The sequence below is a fragment of the Papio anubis genome, chromosome 11, assembly GCF_008728515.1.
Source record: "Papio anubis isolate 15944 chromosome 11, Panubis1.0, whole genome shotgun sequence".
NCBI classification, from domain to species: Eukaryota; Metazoa; Chordata; class Mammalia; order Primates; family Cercopithecidae; genus Papio; species Papio anubis.
Genome location: NC_044986.1, coordinates 103,556,684 through 103,577,388, shown reverse-complemented (window position 1 = coordinate 103,577,388; position 20,705 = coordinate 103,556,684). Strand labels below are relative to the sequence as shown.

General features: G+C 43.5%; 1 protein-coding gene across 7 annotated transcripts in view; it reads right to left on the bottom strand.

The window, feature by feature from the left end:
• Positions 1–12,836: 12,836 nt before the first annotated feature.
• Positions 12,837–20,705, bottom strand: part of PIP4K2A (phosphatidylinositol-5-phosphate 4-kinase type 2 alpha) — a 177,498-nt gene continuing 169,629 nt past the window's right edge. For all 7 annotated transcript variants that reach the window (XR_002524201.2, XM_003903459.3, XM_021943110.2 and 4 more), the window contains 3 exons: positions 19,252–19,495; positions 17,472–17,575; positions 12,837–15,195 (listed from right to left, as the gene is read on the bottom strand). Coding sequence is in view for 6 of the 7 variants with exons in the window: in XM_003903459.3 (XP_003903508.2) it covers positions 15,115–15,195; positions 17,472–17,575; positions 19,252–19,495 (429 nt within the window). In the remaining variant the exon portion in view is untranslated. The remainder of the gene's footprint in view (positions 15,196–17,471; positions 17,576–19,251; positions 19,496–20,705) is intronic.

Genomic DNA, 20,705 nt, shown 5'->3' with positions numbered 1-20,705 from the left:
TTATACTTTTCACCTCCTGAATTTCTATGGATTCTTTTAAATAATCTTTTATTTCTGTATTGAAATTCTCCATTTCTTATATAATTTTCCTACTTTCATTTAACTGTTTATTTTTTTTTGAGATGGAGTTCACTCTATTGCCCAGGATGGTATGCAGTGGCGCGATCTCGGCTCACTGCAACCGTCATCTTCCGGGTTCAAGCAATTCTCCTCCCTCAGCATCTTGAGTACCTGGGAATATGGGCACCCACCACCACGCCCAGCTATTTTTTTTTTTTAAATTTTAGAGAGACAAGGTTTCACCATGTTGGCCTTGAACTCCTGACCTCAAGTGATCTGCCTGCCTTGGCCTCTCAAAGTATAGGGATTACAGGCGAGAGCCACAGTGTCTGGCCCCTTTAACTCTTTAGGCAGAGTTTCCTAGTTCTTTGAATGTATTTATAATGGCTGATTTAAAGTTGTTATTTAGTAAGTCCAAAATCTAGGCTTTCTCAAGGACAGTTTCTACTAATTGTCTGTAATACAAGAGCATATCTTCACCCTTCAACCTTAATGGGAATGATGGCAAAAGCTATTTTCCATTGCCCATCAGTGTTGAGTACTTAAAAAATGTGCTGGAACATTTCAGAGGGCACTAGAGACAGGATGGTGGCAGGAGCAGCAGCATTTAAGCCTCCTGAGGAAGAGCTTAGAGGCCTTTATCCATCCTTCTAGAGGTGCTTCTTCCTCTTGTTATTAGAAATAATCTGGAACATCTGAGAGGCTGTTTTAGTCAAGACTCCACCAGAAAAACACAACCCATAGGTGAACTTGTTTTATGAATCTGGGTGCTCCTGTATTGGGGGGGGTACATATATATTTAGGATAGTTAGCTTTTGTTGCATTGATCCCTTTACCATTATGTAATGTCCTTCTTTGTCTTTTAAAATTATTATTATTATTATTATACTTTAAGTTCTAGGGTACATGTGCATAACATGCAGGTTTGTTACATATGTATACTTGTGCCATGTTGGTGTGCTGCACCCAACAACTCGTCATTTACATCAAGTATAACTCCCAATGCAATCCCTCCCCGCTCCCCCTCCCCATGATAGGCTCCGGTGTGTGATGTTCCCCTTCCCGAGTCCAAGTGATCTCATTGTTCAATTCCCACCTATGAGTGAGAACATGTGGTGTTTGGTTTTCTGTTCTTGTGATAGTTTGCTGAGAATGATGGTTTCCAGCTGCATCCATGTCCCTACAAAGGACACAAACTCATCCTTTTTTATGGCTGTATAGTATTCCATGGTGTATATGTGCCACATTTTCTTAATCCAGTCTGTCACTGATGGACATTTGAGTTGATTCCAAGTCTTTGCTATTGTGAATAGTGCCGCAATAAACATATGTATGCATGTGTCTTTATAGCAGCATGATTTATAATCCTTTGGGTATATACCCAGTGATGGGATGGCTGGGTCATATGGTACTTCTAGCTCTAGATCCTTGAGGAATCGCCATACTGTTTTCCATAATGGTTGAACTAGTTTACAATCCCACCAACAGTGTAAAAGTGTTCCTATTTCTCCACATCCTCTCCAGCACCTGTTGTTTCCTGACTTTTTAATGATCGCCATTCTAACTGGTGTGAGATGGTATCTCATTGTGGTTTTGATTTGCATTTCTCTGATGGCCAGTGATGATGAGCATTTTTTCATATGTCTGTTGGCTGTATGAATGTCCTCTTTTGAGAAATGTCTGTTCATATCCTTTGCCCACTTTTTGATGGGGTTGTTTGTTTTTTTCTTGTAAATTTGTTGGAGTTCTTTGTAGGTTCTGGATATTAGCCCTTTGTCAGATGAGTAGATTGCAAAAATTTTCTCCCATTCTGTAGGTTGCCTGTTCACTCTGATGGTAGTTTCTTTTGCTGTGCAGAAGCTCTTTAGTTTAATTAGACCCCATTTGTCAATTTTGGCTTTTGTTGCCGTTGCTTTTGGTGTTTTAGACATGAAGTCCTTGCCCATGCCTATGTCCTGAATGGTATTACCTAGGTTTTCTTCTAGGATTTTTATGGTATTAGGTCTAACATTTAAGTCTCTAATCCATCTTGAATTAATTTTCGTATAAGGAGTAAGGAAAGGATCCAGTTTCAGCTTTCTACTTATGGCTAGCCAATTTTCCCAGCACCATTTATTAAATAGGGAATCCTTTCCCCATTTCTTGTTTCTCTCAGGTTTGTCAAAGATCAGATGGCTGTAGATGTGTGGTATTATTTCTGAGGACTCTGTTCTGTTCCATTGGTCTATATCTCTGTTTTGGTACCAGTACCATGCTGTTTTGGTTACCGTAGCCTTGTAGTATAGTTTGAAGTCAGGTAGTGTGATGCCTCCAGCTGTGTTCTTTTGACTTAGGATTGTCTTGGCAATGCTGGTTCTTTTTTGGTTCCATATGAACTTTAAAACAGTTTTTTCCAATTCTGTGAAGAAAGTCATTGGTAGCTTGATGGGGATGGCATTGAATCTATAAATTACCTTGGGCAGTATGGCCATTTTCATGATATTGATTCTTCCTATCCATGAGCATGGTATATTCTTCCATTTGTTTGTGTCCTCTTTTATTTCACTGAGCAGTGGTTTGTAGTTCTCCTTGAAGAGGTCCTTTACATCCCTTATAAGTTGGATTCCTAGGTATTTTATTCTCTTTGAAGCAATTGTGAATGGAAGTTCATTCATGATTTGGCTCTCTGTTTGTCTGTTACTGGTGTAAAAGAATGCTTGTGATTTTTGCACATTAATTTTGTATCCTGAGACTTTGCTGAAGTTTCTTATCAGCTTAAGGAGATTTTGGGCTGAGACAATGGGGTTTTCTAAATATACAATCATGTCATCTGCAAACAGGGACAATTTGACTTCTTTTTTTCCTAACTGAATACCCTTGATTTCTTTCTCTTGCCTGATTGCCCTAGCCAGAACTTCCAACACTATGTTGAATAGGAGTGGTGAGAGAGGGCATCCCTGTCTTGTGCCAGTTTTCAAAGGGGATTTTTCCAGATTTTGCCCATTCAGTATGATATTGGCTGTGGGTTTGTCATAAATAGCTCTTATTATTTTGAGATACGTTCCATCAATACCGAATTTATTGAGTGTTTTTAGCATGAAGGGCTGTTGAATTTTGTCAAAGGCCTTTTCTGCATCTATTGAGATAATCATGTGGTTTTTGTCTTTGGTTCTGCTTATATGCTGGATTACGTTTATTGATTTGCGTATGTTGAACCAGCCTTGCATCCCAGGGATGAAGCCCACTTGATCATGGTGGATAAGCTTTTTGATGTGCTGCTGGATCCGGTTTGCCAGTATTTTATTGAGGATTTTTGCATCGATGTTCATCAGGGATATTGGTCTAAAATTCTCTTTTTTTGTTGTGTCTCTGCCAGGCTTTGGTATCAGGATGATGTTGGCCTCATAAAATGAGTTAGGGAGGATTCCCTCTTTTTCTATTGATTGGAATAGTTTCAGAAGGAATAGTACCAGCTCCTCCTTGTACCTCTGGTAGAATTCAGCTGTGAATCCATCTGGTCCTGGACTTTTTTTGGTTGGTAGGCTATTAATTATTGCCTCAATTTCAGAGCCTGCTATTGGTCTATTCAGGGATTCAGTTTCTTCCTGGTTTAGTTTTGGGAGAGTGTAAGTGTCCAGGAAATTATCCATTTCTTCTAGATTTTCTAGTTTATTTGCATAGAGGTGTTTATAGTATTCTCTGATGGTAGTTTGTATTTCTGTGGGGTCGCTGGTGATATCCCCTTTGTCATTTTTTATTGCGTCTATTTGATTCTTCTCTCTTTTCTTCTTTGTCTTGCTAGCAGTCTATCAATTTTGTTGATCTTTTCAAAAAACCAGCTCCTGGATTCATTGATTTTTTGGAGGGTTTTTTGTGTCTCTATCTCCTTCAGTTCTGCTCTGATCTTAGTTATTTCTTGCCTTCTGCTAGCTTTTGAATATGTTTGCTCTTCTGTAGTTCTTTTAATTATGATGTTAGAGTGTCAATTTTAGATCTTTCCAGCTTTCTCTTGTGGGCATTTAGTGCTATAAATTTCCCTCTACACACTGCTTTAAATGTGTCCCAGAGATTCTGGTATGTTGTATCTTTGTTCTCATTGGTTTCAAGGAACATCTTTATTTCTGCCTTCATTTCATTATGTACCCAGTAGTCATTCAGGAGCAGGTTATTCAGTTTCCACGTAGTTGAGTGGTTTTGATTGAGTTTCTTAGTCCTGAGTTCTAGTTTGATTGCACTGTGGTCTGAGAGACAGTTTGTTATAATTTCTGTTCTTGTACATTTGCTGAGGAGTGCTTTACTTCCAATTATGTGGTCAATTTTGGAATAAGTGTGATATGCTGAGAAGAATGTATATTCTGTTGATTTGGGGTGGAGAGTTCTGTAGATGTCTATTAGGTGTGCTTGCTGCAGAGATGAGTTCAATTCCTGGATATCCTTGTTAACTTTCTGTCTTGTTGATCTGTCTAATGTTGACAGTGGGGTGTTGAAGTCTCCCATTATTGTATGGGAGTCTAAGTCTCTTTGTAAGTCTCTAAGGACTTGCTTTATGAATCTGGGTGCTCCTGTATTGGGTGCATATATATTCAGGATAGTTAGTTCTTCCTGTTGAATTGATCCCTTTACTATTATGTAATGGCCTTCTGTGTCTCTTTTGATCTTTGATGGTTTAAAGTCAGTTTTATCAGAGACTAGTATTGCAACCCCTGCTTTTTTTTGTTCTCCATTTGCTTTGTAGATCTTCCTCCATCCCTTTGTTTTGAGCCTATGTATGTCTTTGCATGTGAGATGGATCTCCTGAATACAGCAAACTGATGGGTCTTGACACTTTATCCAGTTTGCCAGTCTGTGTCTTTTAATTGGACCATTTAGTCCATTTACATTTAAGGTTAATATTGTTATGTGTGAACTTGATCCTGCCATTATGATATTAACTGGTTATTTTGCTCATTAGTTGGTACAGTTTCTTCCTAGCCTTGATGGTCTTTACATTTTGGTATGTTTTTACAATGGCTGGTACCGGTTGTTCCTTTCCATATTTAGTGCTTCCTTCAGGATCTCTTGTAAGGCAGGCCTAGTGGTGACAAAATCTCTAAGCATTTGCTTATCTGTAAAGGATTTTATTTCTCCTTCACTTATGAAACTTAGTTTGGCTGGATATGAAATTCTGGGTTTAAAATTCTTTTCTTTAAGAATGTTGAATATTGGCCCCCACTCTCTTCTGGCTTGTAGAGTTTCTGCTGAGAGATCTGCTGTTAGTCTGATGGGCTTCCCTTTGTGGGTAACCCGACCTTTCTTTCTGGCTGCCCTTAAGATTTTTTCCTTCATTTCAACTTTGGTGAATCTGGCAATTATGTGTCTTGGGGTTGCTCTTCTCGAGGAGTATCTTTGTGGCGTTCTCTGTATTTCCTGAATTTGAATGTTGGCCTGCCCTACTAGGTTGGGGAAGTTCTCCTGGATGATATCCTGAAGAGTGTTTTCCAACTTGGTTCCATTTTTCCCCTCACTTTCAGGCATCCCAATCAGACGTAGATTTGGTCTTTTTACATAATCCCATACTTCTTGCAGGCTTTGTTCATTTCTTTTTCTTCTTTTTTCTTTAGATTTCTCTTCTCGCTTCATTTCATTCATTTGATCCTCAATCGCTGATTCTCTTTCTTCCAGTTGATTGAGTCAGTTACTGAAGCTTGTGCATTTGTCACGTGTTTCTCGTGTCATGGTTTTCATCTCTGTCAGTTCGTTTATGGCCTTCTCTGCATTAATTATTCTAGTTATCAATTCTTCCACTCTTTTTTCAAGCTTTTTAGTTTCTTTGCGCTGGGTACGTAATTCCTCCTTTAGCTCTGAGAAATTTGATGGACTGAAGCCTTCTTCTCTCATCTCGTCAAAGTCATTCTCCATCCAGCTTTGATCCATTGCTGGCGATGAGCTGCGTTCCTTTGCAGGGGGAGATGCGCTCTTATTTTTTGAATTTCCAGCTTTTCTGCCCTGCTTTTTCCCATCTTTGTGGTTTTATCTGTCTCTGGTCTTTGATGATGGTGACGTACTGATGGGGTTTTGGTGTGGGTGTCCTTCCTGTTAGTTTTCCTTCTAACAGTCAGGACCCTCAGCTGTAGGTCTGTTGGAGATTGCTTGAGGTCCACTCCAGACCCTGTTTGCCTGGGTATCAGCAGCAGAGGCTGCAGAAGATAGAATATTGCTGAACAGCGAGTGTACCTGTCTGACTCTTGCTTTGGAAGCTTCCTCTCAGGGGTGTACTCCACCATGTGAGGTGTGGGGTGTTGGTCTGCCCCTAGTGGGGAATGTCTCCCAGTTAGGTTACTCAGGGGTCAGGGACCCACTTGAGCAGGCAGTCTGTCCCTTCTCAGATCTCAGCCTCCATGTTGGGAGATCCACTGCTCTCTTCAAAGCTGTCAGAGTCGTTTGCGTCTGCAGAGGTGTCTGCTGCTTTTTTGTTGTTGTTGTTTTTTTGTTGTTGTTTAGCTGTGCCCTGTCCCCAGAGGTGGAGTCTACAGAGACAGGCAGGCCTCATTGAGCTGCTGTGAGCACCACCCAGTTCGAGCTTCCCAGCAGCTTTGTTAACCTACTTAAGCCTCAGCAATGGCAGGCGGCCCTCCCCCAGCCTGGCTGCTGCCTTGCCATTAGACTGCTGTGCTAGTAATGAGGGAGGCTCCGTGGGCGTGGGACCCTCCCAGCCAGGTGTGGGATATAATCTCCTGGTGTGCCCGTTTGCTAAGACCCTTGGTAAAGCGCGGTATTGGGGTGGGAGTTACCCGATTTTCCAGGTGTTGTGTGTCTCAGTTCCCCTGGCTAGGAAAAGGGATTCCCTTCCCCCTTGCACTTCCTAGGTGAGGCGATGCCTCGCCCTGCTTCAGCTCTTGCTGGTCGGGCTGCAGCAGCTGACCAGCACCGATTGTCCAGCACTCCCTAGTGAGATGAACCCAGTACCTCAGTTGAAAATGCAGAAATCACCTGTCTTCTGTGTTGCTCGCGCTGGGAGCTGGAGACTGGAGCTGTTCCTATTCGCCCATCTTGCTCTTTGTGTTTTTTGATCTTTGTTGGTTTAAAGTCTGTTTTATAAGAAACAAGGATTGCAAGTCTCTTTTATAAGAGACTAGGATTGCAACCTCTGCTTTATTTTGCTTTCTGTTTTTTGGTAAATATTCCTCCATCCCTTTATTTTGAGCCTATGTGTGTCTTTGCACATGAGATGGGTCTCTTGAATACAGCACACCAGCGGGTCTTGACTCTTTATCCAATTTGCTCCTTTAGTTCAGAGGAGTTTGTTATTACTCACCTTTGGAAGCCTACTTCTGTCAATTTGTCAATCTCATTCTCCATCCAGTTTTGTGCCCTTGCTGGAGAGGAGTTACAATCATTTGGAGAAGAGGCATTCTGGTTTTGGAATTTTCAGCATTTATGTGCTGGTTTTTCCTCACCTTCATGGATTTTATCTACCTTTGATCTTTGAGGCTGATGACCTTTGGATGGGATTTTTGTGTATGGGACTTTTGTTGATGCTGTTGCTTTCTGTTAGTTTTTCTTCTAAAAGTCAGGCCCCTCTTCTTCAAGTTGCACATTTTGCTGGAGGTCCACTCCAGACCCTGTTTACCTGGGTATCTCCAGTTGTGGCTACAGAACAGCAAAGATTGCTGCCTGCTCCTTCCTCTGGAAGCTTAGTCCCAAAGGGGCACTGGCCTGATGCCAGCCAGAGCTCTCCTGTATGAGGTGTCTGTTGACCACTGTTGGGAGGTCTTTCCCAGTCAGCAGGCATAGGGGTCAGGGACTCATTTGAGGAGGCAGTCTGTCCCTTAGCAGAGCTCGAGAGCTGTGTTGGGAGATCTGCTGCTCTCTTCAGAGCCGGCAGGCAGGAACGTTTAGGTCTGCTGAAAGTGTGCGCATAGCTGCCCCTTCCCCAAGGTGCTCTGTCTCAGGGAGATGGGAGTTTCCTCTGTAAGCCCCTGACTGGGGCTACTGCCTTTCTTTCAGAGATGCTCTGCCCAGTGAGGAGGAAGCTAGAGAGGCAGTCTGGCTGTAGCCGCTTTGCCATGCTGTGGTGAATTCTGCCCAGTCCAAACTGCCTTGCTTCCTTAGCACTGTCAGGGGAAAGTTGCCTACTCAAGCCTCAGTAATGGTGGACACCCCTCCCTGCACCAAGCTCGACTGTCACAGGCTGACTTCAGACTGCTGTGCTGGCGGTGAGAATTTCAAGCCAGTGGTTCTTAGCTTGCTGGGCTCCATGGAAATGGGACCCACTGAGTGAGACCACTTGGCTCCCTGTCTTCAGCCCCCTTTCCAGGGCAGCAAACGGTTCTGTCTCATGAGGGTTCCAAGCACCACCGGGGTACCAAAAAAAAAAAAAAAAAAACTCCTGCAGCTAGCTTGGTGTCTACCCAAAGAGCTGCCCAGTTTTGTGCTTGAAGCTCAGGGCCCTGTTGGTGTAGGCACATGAGGGAACCTCCTGATCTGCAGATTGCAAACACCATGGGAAAAGCATAGTATCCAGGCTGGGTAGCACAGTCCCTCATGGCTTTTTTTGGCTGGAGGAGGGAGTTCCCCCAGCTCCTTGCACTTCCTGGGTGAGGCGATGCCTCACCCTGCTTCTGTTCACCGTCCATGGGCTGCACCCATTGCCTCACCAGTCTCAATGAGATGAACTGGGTACCTCAGTTGGAAATGCAGAAATCATTGCCTTCTGCATTGGTCTTGCTAGGAGCTGCAGGTCGGAGCTGTTCCTATTTGGCCATCTTGCCAGATCCCACTAAGTTTTTAATATTCGATTTTGTTGGCACATCTTGAAATGTTTCTCAAACTTTGTTTTATATCACAGCTAAGGAAAAACGTGAAGGAACTGTAGCTCAAGCCCATGGCTTTGCAGAAATTAGACTGTAATACTAAAATGAGGCTGTTTCAGGGGTCAGTAATCCTTTGCTGTAAAGGGCTGGATGGTAAATGTTTTGTGGGCCATGATGTCTGTCACTGGCTTGAAAGCAGCCATAGAAAACATTAAATCAATGGGTGTGGCTGTGCTTCAATAAAACCTTATTTACGACAAAAATCATGTTCTGGGTTAGATTTGGCCATATGACTATAATTTTCTAACTACTGCTCTAATCAATGAGAAGTTAACTTGTTCATATATTAGGAGAGACTATAGAAAAAGGGGGAGACAGAGTGGGAGGGAGACAGGGACGGGGGATGTAGCGAGACTCCATATCTACAAAAAAATTTTAAAAACTTAGCTGGGCATGGTGGCATGCTCCTGTAGTCCTAGCTACTCCAAAGGCTGAGGAGGGAGGATCACTTGAGCCCAGGAGTTCAATGATGCAGGCCACGATGTTCAGGCCACTGCACTCCAGCCTGGGCAAGAGCGAATGCCCATCTCAAAACAAAACAAAACAAAACAAAAAACCCTTAGTCATCATTGGGAGAGCTTCACTACTTAAGACAGTGGTTTTCTAAATCTGGCCATTTGGAAGCACCCAGGAAGTCTATTCATGACAGATTTTCAAGTTCCATGTCCACAGACTGCCATTCAATAGGCCTACAAATATTTTATATTCTCCAGTGAGACTCCTTGATTTAAAAAATCAAGAGACAGTTGAAAACCCAAAAAACTGTTGGAGTAAGAGAAAGAATTAGGAAAATGGGATAATACAGATTAATCATCATTAGGGAAATGGTGAGGTCCCAGGTCCATAGCGCATGTATTCAACTTCCACTCTTGAAAGCTGGGGCAGAGAGCTGAGTTCTAAGCTTGGCTTTGTCACTGACCACTGTCTGACCTTGAAGGAAGTCACTTAGCTTCTCTGGGCCAAGGTTTCCTCATCTGTAACATCTCTTCCAGCAACAAGTTCTACAAAACATTCTATAAAAAACAAAGATCTATTGCAGTAGATTCTGGAAAATTGTAATCTTTTGTCCCCTCTCTTATGAAATTAAACAGTGTTTAAGAGTGAGACAATCACAGATTAGGGCATTTAATTGCCCTTTGGCAGGATTTTCACAGAACTGCAAAAGCAGAACTAGGACAAAATTCTGAAGGGCATTCAGTTGAGAAAAAGAGGTACTTTACTCCTCAGGAATTTCTTTTATGAAATAATTTTCTTTTTCTTTTCTTTTTCTGAGACAGTGTCTTGCTCTGTTTCCTAGGCTGGAGTACAATGGCGCAATCTCGGCTCACTGCAACCTCTGTCTCCCAGGTTCAAGCTATTCTGCCTCAGCCTCCCGAATAGCTGGGATTACAGGTGCCTGCCACCGTGCCCAGCTAATTTTTGTATTTTTTAGTAGAGACAGGGTTTTGCCATGTTGGCCAGGCTGGTCTCAAACTCCTGACCTCACGTGATCCACCCACCTCGGCCTCCCAAAGTGCTGGGATTACAGGCGAGAGCCACCAAGCCCGGCCTATGAAATAATTTTCAGTGACCACTCTAGATTAAATTAACAACTGTAATTTTCCCGGGTCACTTCATTGATCTTCTGGGCTACTTTACTATGAGTGCCCCTTCAATGTGCTAACTGTTTCTAAAGATACCAGCTCAGAATAATGAAAACATGGAGTGAAGGCAGGCTGGCCAGAGGCTCCGTGAGGCGATGCAGGTGACTCTATTAGATAGATAAGATAGAGAATTCCTATCTATCTATCTATCTATCTATCTATCTATCTATCTATCTATCTATCTATTATCTATCTATCTATCATCTATCTAATCTATCTTATCTATCTATTATCTATCTATCTATCTATCATCTATCTATCTATCTAATCTATCTTATCTATCTATCTATCTATCTATCTATCTATCTATCTATCTATCTATCTATCTATCTATCTATTTTTGAGACAAGTTCACCCAGGCTGGAGTGCAGTGGTGTGATCATAGCTCACTGCAGCCTCAAACTCCTAGGCTCAATTAGATCCTCCTGCCTCAGCCTCCTGAGTAGCTGGAACTACAGGTATGCACCACCACACTTGGCTAATTTTTTAAAGTTTTAATTCTTATTTTTTTTTAGCAACAGGGTCTCTCTAGGTTGCCCAGGTTGGTCTCAAACTCCTGGCCTCAAGTGATTCCCCCGACAGGTGTGAGCCAGTGTGCCCAGCCTAGCATAGGAATTCAAAAGACAAGGCAGAGTTTCTGCCCTTTAGGAAGAAGGACTTCTCTGTTTTCAACACAGCAATCTATATTAATTTTTATTTTTATGCTTTTAATATATCTATATTATAGGAAGGAATGGGGGACAGTTATTTTCAGAACTCAAGGAAAGATGCACATGTACAATAGTCACTACAATCGCTGACTTTGTGCTATTTAAAAATTCCAAGAAAGGTTGTGCACAGCGGTCCTGAGTCTATGTTCAGCCTCTCGGCCTGAGTGCATTTGCACACTATATACATCACCATTTCACAACATATAGTTTGTAATCTCTTGCACTTAACTCTTAACCACTGTTTTTAAAAGTGTTGCACTCAGGATTAATGCTTCATACCAACTTTTGCCCTTCTATGAATTAGAAATAACCTTCTGGAACTATTGTGGATTCTAATCTGGAACTTAACCAAAATGAAGGGAAAATCAATGTCCACATGCAAACAGTCCACAAAGAACATTGAATTAAAGCTCCCTGCTGACCAGTCAATTCTACAATAATGCCACATGTATGTTCCTAGAAATCACGGTTAGGCAAAGCTGCACAATGGAAATCACAGAACTTCTGGGAAAAATGAGACTAGGACCACAACATCCCAAAATGTAATGAGTCACACACTGAAAAGAGAAAGAAATCTAATAAAAACAGCAGCACAATTATAAAAATGCTAACTGGTCAGGAAATATATAAAATACTAAAATAGGGCAAGTTACCTTGAAAAGGATGTAAGGCATACCTGTGGTTGTGGGCATCAGAAGGATGGTGGCTCTTGGGTTATTGTAAAGAGGAGACAGGTGATCTGATGTCAGGTGGAAATGTATAACTCCAGATACGAATGAGTGTAACAAATCACGTGCAGTGAAGTGAGATGCTGGAGATACCTGAAGTGTGGGTGTGTTGTGTTTCCCTACACAGCTCAGTTCAGTTCACCTAATGTTCCTTGCAGACCAAAGGGCACACAAGCAATGTGAAAAGTGCATTATGCTCAAATTATTCTCCAATACAGTGTTCCCCAATCTTTTTGGCGCTAGGGGCTGGTTTTGTGGAAGAGAGTTTTTCCATGGACTGGCAGGGGGCTGGGGAGATGGTTTTGGAAAGAAACTGTTCCACCTCAGGTCATCAGACATTAGTTAGATTCACATAAGGAGTGCTCAACCTAGATTCCTCGCATGTGCTGTTCACAATAGGGTTCAGCGCTCCTATGAGAATCTAATGCTGCTGCTAATCTGAAAGAGGTGGAACACAGGCGGTAATGCGGGCCAGCTTCACCTCCTGCTGTGCAGTCAGGTTTCTAACAGGCCGTGGACTGGTACCGGTCCATGGCCCGGGGGTTGGCATCAGTTGCATTAGAAGAAAAATGAGTTATCAAAGCAAGTGCTGTAGACAAACTGTCTGTGTGAACCTGGCACCAAGTGGAATGCCGTAAGTCTCCTATCCATCAATGGTATCCCAAGGAAGTTTCAAAAAAATGCTGACACACATAGAACTAAGGTGTATGAAACCTAAAAACAAAACATATGACTTTATAGGATATCATGGAAGAGATTCTTTTCCTCTACTTGTTCATCTTGCAGCAAAGTCAATTGTGTTGTGAAACTCTGTTATTACTGGCAATTCCCAAACGGAAGGCAAGGCTCTAGAAACTAAAAAGATACAATTCCATTTTTATTTTCTCAAGGATTAGCTAAAGACACTGTCAGGACCAAGTATTTAAAATGTGTTTGGAACAGACAGACACAATTGGGACAGAGGAACAAAGGATTCATCTTGTGAGTCATCAAAAGTGCTTTATTTGTAAAGCCCGGCTCATGACTGGAGTGTATTGTTAGCACTAGGAGATAACAGGGCAAACGTCCTCACTCTGTCCAAATAGTTTATCAACAGAAATAAATGAGACTGTTATAGACAAAAATAAAAGCATTCTGTAAACTTCTAAAAGCATATACAGATTGGCCCCAAGGAAATAGTTACTCCAATAATGTATGTGTACCTTATCTTTACTTCAGGGTCTCACGGCTGTAGTCTCGGGTCAACCACAACAGGACTTCAGAACACAAAAACTCGTCTGATGCCAGAATGAACGGTGCAGGGAAAAACCAAATCACAGTATGGATTACTTTAAATACATAAAATACGAATTTGTACACTATGTTACAGTGGTGTTAACATTGTCTGCTGAGGATAACAAATCTATGTAGAATCAGTAGACGGTACAGGGAGGGCATGACCGCTGGCTTCCAAAGACTGTGAACTAGATCCACATACACTGGGCACAGCTGCAATCCGGAGAGCCTGAAGTAAAGTTCCCGGAAAAGGCAGTGCGGCAGGGAGATGTGTTGAGTTGCAAGTAAGAATTAAAGGGTAGATTTTTTTTTTTTTTCTTTTCTGAAACTGCCCACAAAAATCATATCATGTTTTAAACAAGGAGTTTCAAAGGCACGGCCGTAGCGCAGCATATAAGTGGATAACCTACTCTAAGCAAGATTAATATTGAAGCTCAACGCCTTTTGGAAAATGCAGGAGAGTTGGTAGATACATGATCTAGGTTGGAAATCTATAACTTGATTAAAAACAGCACAGTTTAGGGCAATGAACTTACATAAACCAGACTGGGGTGAAATCTCTTTTTAAAAAAATCATTAGGTTGATAAATGTACATTTGGAGGGAAAAAAAAAAACCTTTTCCTTTTATTGTGAAAGACTATCTACCGTGTACTTTGAATAAAACACTCACATAAAAACATGACTGCAGGATGTCTCAAAATATGACAAACATTATTTCACCTACACTGTTAAGTGACTTTACATGTAAACTTCAAAAATCACACGCTGTACATCAAATTTTTAGATTCAAAAGATATCCCTGTTTTCCTAATAATGTAAACAGTAAAACTGAGGGTTTCAGTTAAAGGGATAATTCATAACAAAATCCCACTGTTGAAACAATAGTCAAACATAAACATCTTATAATTCAGATCTGCATTCGGTAACGGAGAATTCAGAGTTTTGATGCTTTGCTGGTTTTCCCACAGTGGGAGATGTAGATACCATTGCCCCAAACTATGCACTTTTCAGGTAAGCTTTACTTTTATTTTGTAGCATTAATTCCTATATGGCAAAGTAAGGGTGTAACAATGAATGCTCCAGGCAAGAAAAGAGAAGTAAGCAGTTTTCCTGGACATATTGGCCGAGGTGAAAAATGTATAGAGAATCACTGGGGCATCAGCTGCTTGTTGGAGGGGTGGGGGCTCTGAACACCAGGGGGTCCTGACAAGGCTGGGGCCAGAACCCTGAACCAGTACACACGGAGACGCCAGCATTCTTCCGTCCAGTGCTGGGGGCTCAGGTTACCAGTGTTAGGGAGTGTTTGCGTGCGGGGTAGAAGTGGAACATTCGCTGTAGGTTTTTTCCTTGGAATCATCATCATTATTATAATAATCATTATTATCTTCATTATTCTGAATACTGTCTCACATCTTTCAACTCAAAAAAAAAAAAACAAAAACCTGATCCACAGTTTGTCGCGTGATGCCAACACGGGTGCCTGACATGCACTTCCTTCTCCCCTCCCCAACACGTGTGTTCACTTGTTCACTCATTCATTCGGCCATAGCTGGAATCAAAGGGTCTTTGTTGGGACACATTCTGACCAAAGTGGATCTGTTTTAATTTATGACTTTTAAAATGCGCACACACTCACATCCCCCCCACACATATACACAAAGTCAGAAATAGCTAGAACGATGCTGGGAAAATCAGGTAGCTGTAAAGCGAGTAGCCCCCAAATCAGTCATCTTGGCCTGAAGATGTAAACAAGGAGGTTTGCTTCCTGCAAGATGAGTACTTCACTGAGTTTGGTTTTCATTTTTCTTACACTGAAGCCACCTCTGTCCATCTCATGTTCATGTCCGTCCGAGGCAGCGCAGGAGGTTACGTCAAGATGTGGCCAATAAAGTCCAAAAAGCGCTTTGAATACTGTTCTGGGTTCACGGTGGAGATCTCCGCGCCAGCCTGGGTAGTTTTTAAAAAAGGAAATACTGATATAATATTTGATTTCTCCAAATTATTACTCAATATCTACAGCTATTTCCAACGGCAGCTGAATATACAGCAAGTAAGTTTCAAACCCATGCAGTCTCTGCTCTGAAAAACATCACTCAAAATATCTTGGCGCTTGCGGTTGAATAATCAAGGTTCTTAGGAATCTGTGTTTGCAAATGAGACAAAGGGCGACAGGAGCACCAGATGCTACCACACACACCGGGGCTGTTGCAACTCACAAAAAAATCAAATGGGCCACGTTTGGGATGCTACTATCAAACAGTGGAATTGTCCAGAAGCCACGGAAACGATACTTATACTTTTCAGGAAGGCAGACGGGAGCCACCTTGAGAATGACATCAACATTTGGCGAAAGGGAAACCTTAATGACAATGACTTAAAGCCGCATTATTTCTCCAGGACCCCCTTGGTTTCGGACAGAGGCGTCCAGCTCAGTGCTCAAACATGAGGGGCAACCGCAGCAGCCACAGGTTCCGGGACAGCCGCCCCCAGCCCATTCCCTGCACCATAACCAGGTGATGGCTTCCCTCTGCAGCAGCACACAGGGGTGCCACTGTTCCCCCTGCAGAGAGCCAGCAAGCCTGGCCCCTTGCAGAAGCCCAGTGGGGGATTTTTCCATTATGAGATGCAAGGTGCAGGCCAGCACACTCAAGGGAGCCACTGGCCAGTTTCCTGGGCTGCAAAGGGCAAGATCAGAGTTTTGCTAAGTGAGCAGGTGCTGTTTTCAGACACCCATGTTCACGGGGGAACTTGTAATATTTCCAGGCCTGGGCTGCATGGAGGAGCCCAGGCTCCAAGGCAGGGAATGGTCCCCAACAGCAGCTTAACACAGCGTTCCTTTGCTGAGAGTAATATTTTCTTCTTGTAAACTACCTGTGATTTTATGCCATGTGTCACACTATGGAGGCAAACTGGTGGCTTATAGGGGGATGAATGTGGAACCATATTGGCTAGGATACACTCCACCTTCTGAAGACCCTTCCCTCAGCCTCCTGAACTGGCCTCAGAATGAGGGAATGGGGTAGTGCACCTGGTACAGACATTTGTTTAAAAAGGGTACTCAAAAGTTTCTGTTGGGTGGAAGCCACCAGGCACCCTTGCTTACTGACATGCTCAGGGGCGGTGAGGTCCTGGTCTGTGCTCTGCATACAGCAGGAATACCATAGCTATTGACAAGGTGACTGAAATACTTCTTTGGCAAATAGAATACAGTGTTAGGCTGATTTCTATTTTAAAATAGAAAAGAAGAGGTTTCAAGTGAGTTTTTGGTTCTGGCGAATCTTGGTTAGCTCTACACAGTCTGTGGGAAGCACCTCTCCTTCCAGGGCCAACAAACCAGGGCATACATTCATCTGTGTGGGGTGGGCTCTATGGCTTTCAGGACCTCTGCAAAACAAAGATGGCATCCTGCAATACAAGCATGAACTCGGCGAGCTGTAAAGTTCGGCCAGGCAGGAGGGGTCTGCAGGCAAGGCAAGGGGATGAGCATGAACATAAGAGCAGGGGGGGCTGGTCCTCGGGAGGAATCCCATCCCTACCATTTCCTAGTATGAGGCCCTGGCAAGTTACTCCTGAAGCTGTCTTCCTCAGTTTCTCCAACTGACAAAAGCAGGTACACTAGTATCTCTTTCATAGGCTTCTCATGGGGGATTCAATAGCTTAACATATGGCTAGAGCAGTGAAAATTCCCATCAAGCACATTAAAGGTGAGTAATATTATGCAACTTTGATCTTGCACTCAAAAGATTTCTGTAGTGGAAAAATACAACTCACTGTGAGAAAAATAGAATCCTGTATATTTTGGAAGTATCTTAAGCAGACAATCATGCTTTAGTTTTGAACATTTCATATTAAAACACTGCATTATATTCTTGCGCACTTTTGTCTCTGGAACATTTTTCAAACAAAAAATAATTTGTATGACATCCTAGTGATGCGCATGCCTGTCAGTGTCCCCCATGTGTAAAAAGAAGAGATGTTCATGTTTAAGTGACTGACTGCAAGCCACAGGGAGCTGTGGTAAGAGCAGGGGTGAGCAGTGAGCATTTGCGGGTTCTGCGTCTTATGCTCAGAACATGATTTGCCCCCAGGGAACAAGTGTCACTAAAGGGCTTTGAATGGCTCAGTAGAAAGCAGCTCAGTGGCAGAAAGGAGTGATCCCTGAGTTACAGGCCACACAGAGGAGCCAGGAGAGGGAGGCGAGGAAACAAAATGGAGATACTCACGCCATGTTTAACGGTTTTTGCAGCATGGGCAGCTTTCTTTTTTGCATCATAATGAGTAAGGATGTCAATAATTGCCATGAAGTACACCTCCTTCCTAGGCGAGTCTGCAGAGACAGGAGAGCAATGACTGTGGGACATGTGACACCACCAGGGCCAGCATCGCTGCTGAGGGAGGGAGGGAGAAGTGAGGCTGGAAGGAGGGGATTCAGCGGAAGGCGGATAGAAGGAGTCCACAGACAAACTCCATACCACTCCTGCATATCCTGACTAAACAGACAGCTTGCCTCTCTGACCCAGTCCCCCTCCAATTTAAAAACAATAACAACTAAAAACATCATAGCAACAGTGGAGAGCCAACGGTGGAAGGGAGTCTTTTTTTATTATTAATTTGCATTTTCTTTAATGATTGTGTATTGCTTTGGTGTGAAGAAATATGCTATTTAAAAATACCCTATAAAACAAGTAGAACTAATTATGTGCATTAATGCTTTTCTACCATTTGATGTACTGTTCATAATTCTCATTGGATATAGTATCAGAACTGGATAAAGGCATACATCTATTCCAATGTCTCTTTTCTTTTTTTGAGACAGAGTTTTGCTCTTGTTGCCCAGGCTGGAGTGTAATGGCACGATCTCGGCTCACAGCAACCTCTGCCTCCTGAGTTCAAGTGATTCTCCTGCCTCAGCCTCCCGAGTAGCTGGGATTACAGGCATGCACCACTATGTCCGGCTAATTTCGTATTTTTAGTAGAGACAGGGTTTCTCCATGTAGGTCAGGCTGGTCTCAAACTCCTGACCTCAGGTGATCTGCCTGCCGCGACCTCCCAGAGTGCTGGGATTACAGGTGTGAGCCACTGTGCCCAGCTACAATGTCTATTTTCTATCCATTTCCAAAAATATGAACAGTAAGAAAAGTACATTTGACTATCTAATTTTCTGTGTTGAAAACATTTTGGTGAGCAAAACAGAAACAGAACAAAACAGAACTCACATCCTCAGCTGATATGCCATTTGAGATTAAGAAAAAACTGATGAGCCACAGTTTTTATTATTCAAAAAACAAACTGTTTTTATCCTATCACAAAAATATTTTGGTTTTGTCATGGATAAGTTGCTAAGGTAGGATGTAATATTCAAATAACTGGTGCACCCAATCACCTGGATACGGTGGATTAAGATTTATCTGACCCTAGGGAAGAGGCCACAGGCCTGCCAACTGGGGAGGACGGCAGAGCCAGTCTAGGCAGCAAATCAGATTCCCACCCTACACACACGGCCCAGCTTCACACACCCTTCACATCCCTGAGAGGGAGCGCGCTGGTGGTGATGACAAGAGGACAACCTAAGGGTCACAGAGGACCACATGTGTGTTCCTTAGACTCATGATGCTTTTGACTTAGATAAAAAAGATAACTAAGCAAAAATGTATTAGTATTTTAAAGCATTTCTGGTGTTTGTGTATGGGTGCATATGAACATGTGTTGTATGCCAGTGTGTATGTGCATATGGACAGGTGTGTTGTATATGTATAGTATAGTTTGTGGTTTTGCTGTATTCCCTCAACATCACAGAATTCAAAGGTCCAATTGCCTTATGTTTCAGCACTGAGATCACGGTTACCTTTAACATATTCTTGTCCTCAAATCCATTTCTTTGGAGTTTGGAGGATGAGTGCTGCCGGACAGCACCCTCATAACTGGGGTAGTGATTCCTGGTAGATGACAAGGCCAAAGTCAAACCACTTCACATGAAAAAGGGTCCACAGTAATCAAACTTACTTTCATGGCACTTAATTCCATAGACGTCGATGTTCGGATCGAACTCCCCAGGAGCCAGGGGTGGTGAGCTGTTCAGTGTATTCCCGGGGCTATCTGGGGGGGTCCCCACCGGGTGGGTGCCGTCGCTCTCACCCTCCTCCTCCCCGTCGTTCTCCTCACACTCCACTTCCTCCTGTTCAGCTCTCTCCACATCGTGAATTCCCACCAGCAGACTATAGTCCATGAGCTTCAGCTGGGCCAGAAACTGGGGACAGAGGTGACAGGGTCAGTCAGCCACACCTTAAACATAAAAGTCAACGTGTAAAAAAAGGAGACAAGCTCGGGTGACACCCAGAGGGAAGGCTCTGGGTTCCAGAGGGAACCCAGCAGAGGCGCCCGGTGCCTCCTTTACGGATGTTCTTACACTCCGGGGCTGTTTATCTAAAGTGGAGCCTCACACTTCAGGCTGGCTCAGAGCTCGGGCCATTTTCCCTGGAATGCCACACTGGAGGCGGAGAGGCGTGGATCTATCACAGGGTGGCTGGGTTTCACCAGAGAGCAGGAAGCATGACCAGTGAGAGATGCAGCGAGACTGGGAGGGAGAGCAAGTTCCTTCCAACGATTAAGACAGGCTAAGGGGGAAACCCAGGCACCTCCCAAGTAGCTTCCAGCGGAGTCTCTGGTGGTGGTTCGGGAAAGCACCTTGGAATTCAGCACGCTCTGCGGCTGCAAAAGCGATTGTTACGCTGTTGCAAATAAGTAAAAGCAAAGGCACTGTGTCCACCTCTGGTGAGCAATGCAGTCCTGTCCGGGTCAACAAGGTGCTTTCCACCAGGCCCCACACACCCAGGATTCCTGTCCTCCCTCTCCTCCTCCAGCCACAGCTAGAACATAAACGTCGGAGTAAGACCCAGCTCTGTGTGTTTGGCTACTCCTGTCTGCCCAGTTCTTTTTTGACTTTTCAGATCACGATTTCTTTTTGTTTCCCTTTTCTGAATTGAGACCTTCAGCACAACGTTCCAATATTGCCATAAAACGTGGACGGTTATGCTGAGTGAAAACAGTGGCAGCCCGTCTGTGGGCTGGACCCAACTGGCTCCCCTGGCCCCGTGGCTGGCTGGCTCTGCACAGGGTCCTGTTCCACTGTGACCTTGGGCTCGGGGTCCAAGAAGGTTCACGGTCCTGGCTCTGGAAGGACTCAGCGCCACCTCACGAGGGAATGCAGAGTGGCTGAGCAGCCTCTGGGCTACGCTGATAGAATTTAGGAAGCAAATGTCCTCATGCAAAGGGCAAGCAGAGAAAATCACAGGTCTTGAAGTTCTGGCTAAAAATGAAATCAATTTGTTGAGCCCCGCAGAGCCATTTCTCCTCAGCCTGCTGGGAAGGAGTTCTGTCTCGAAACTGAATGAGAAGCCCTGATTCCTTACAGATGAGGAGACGACCCCTGGGCACAGGTCTGTCCCACTCTCCAGCTG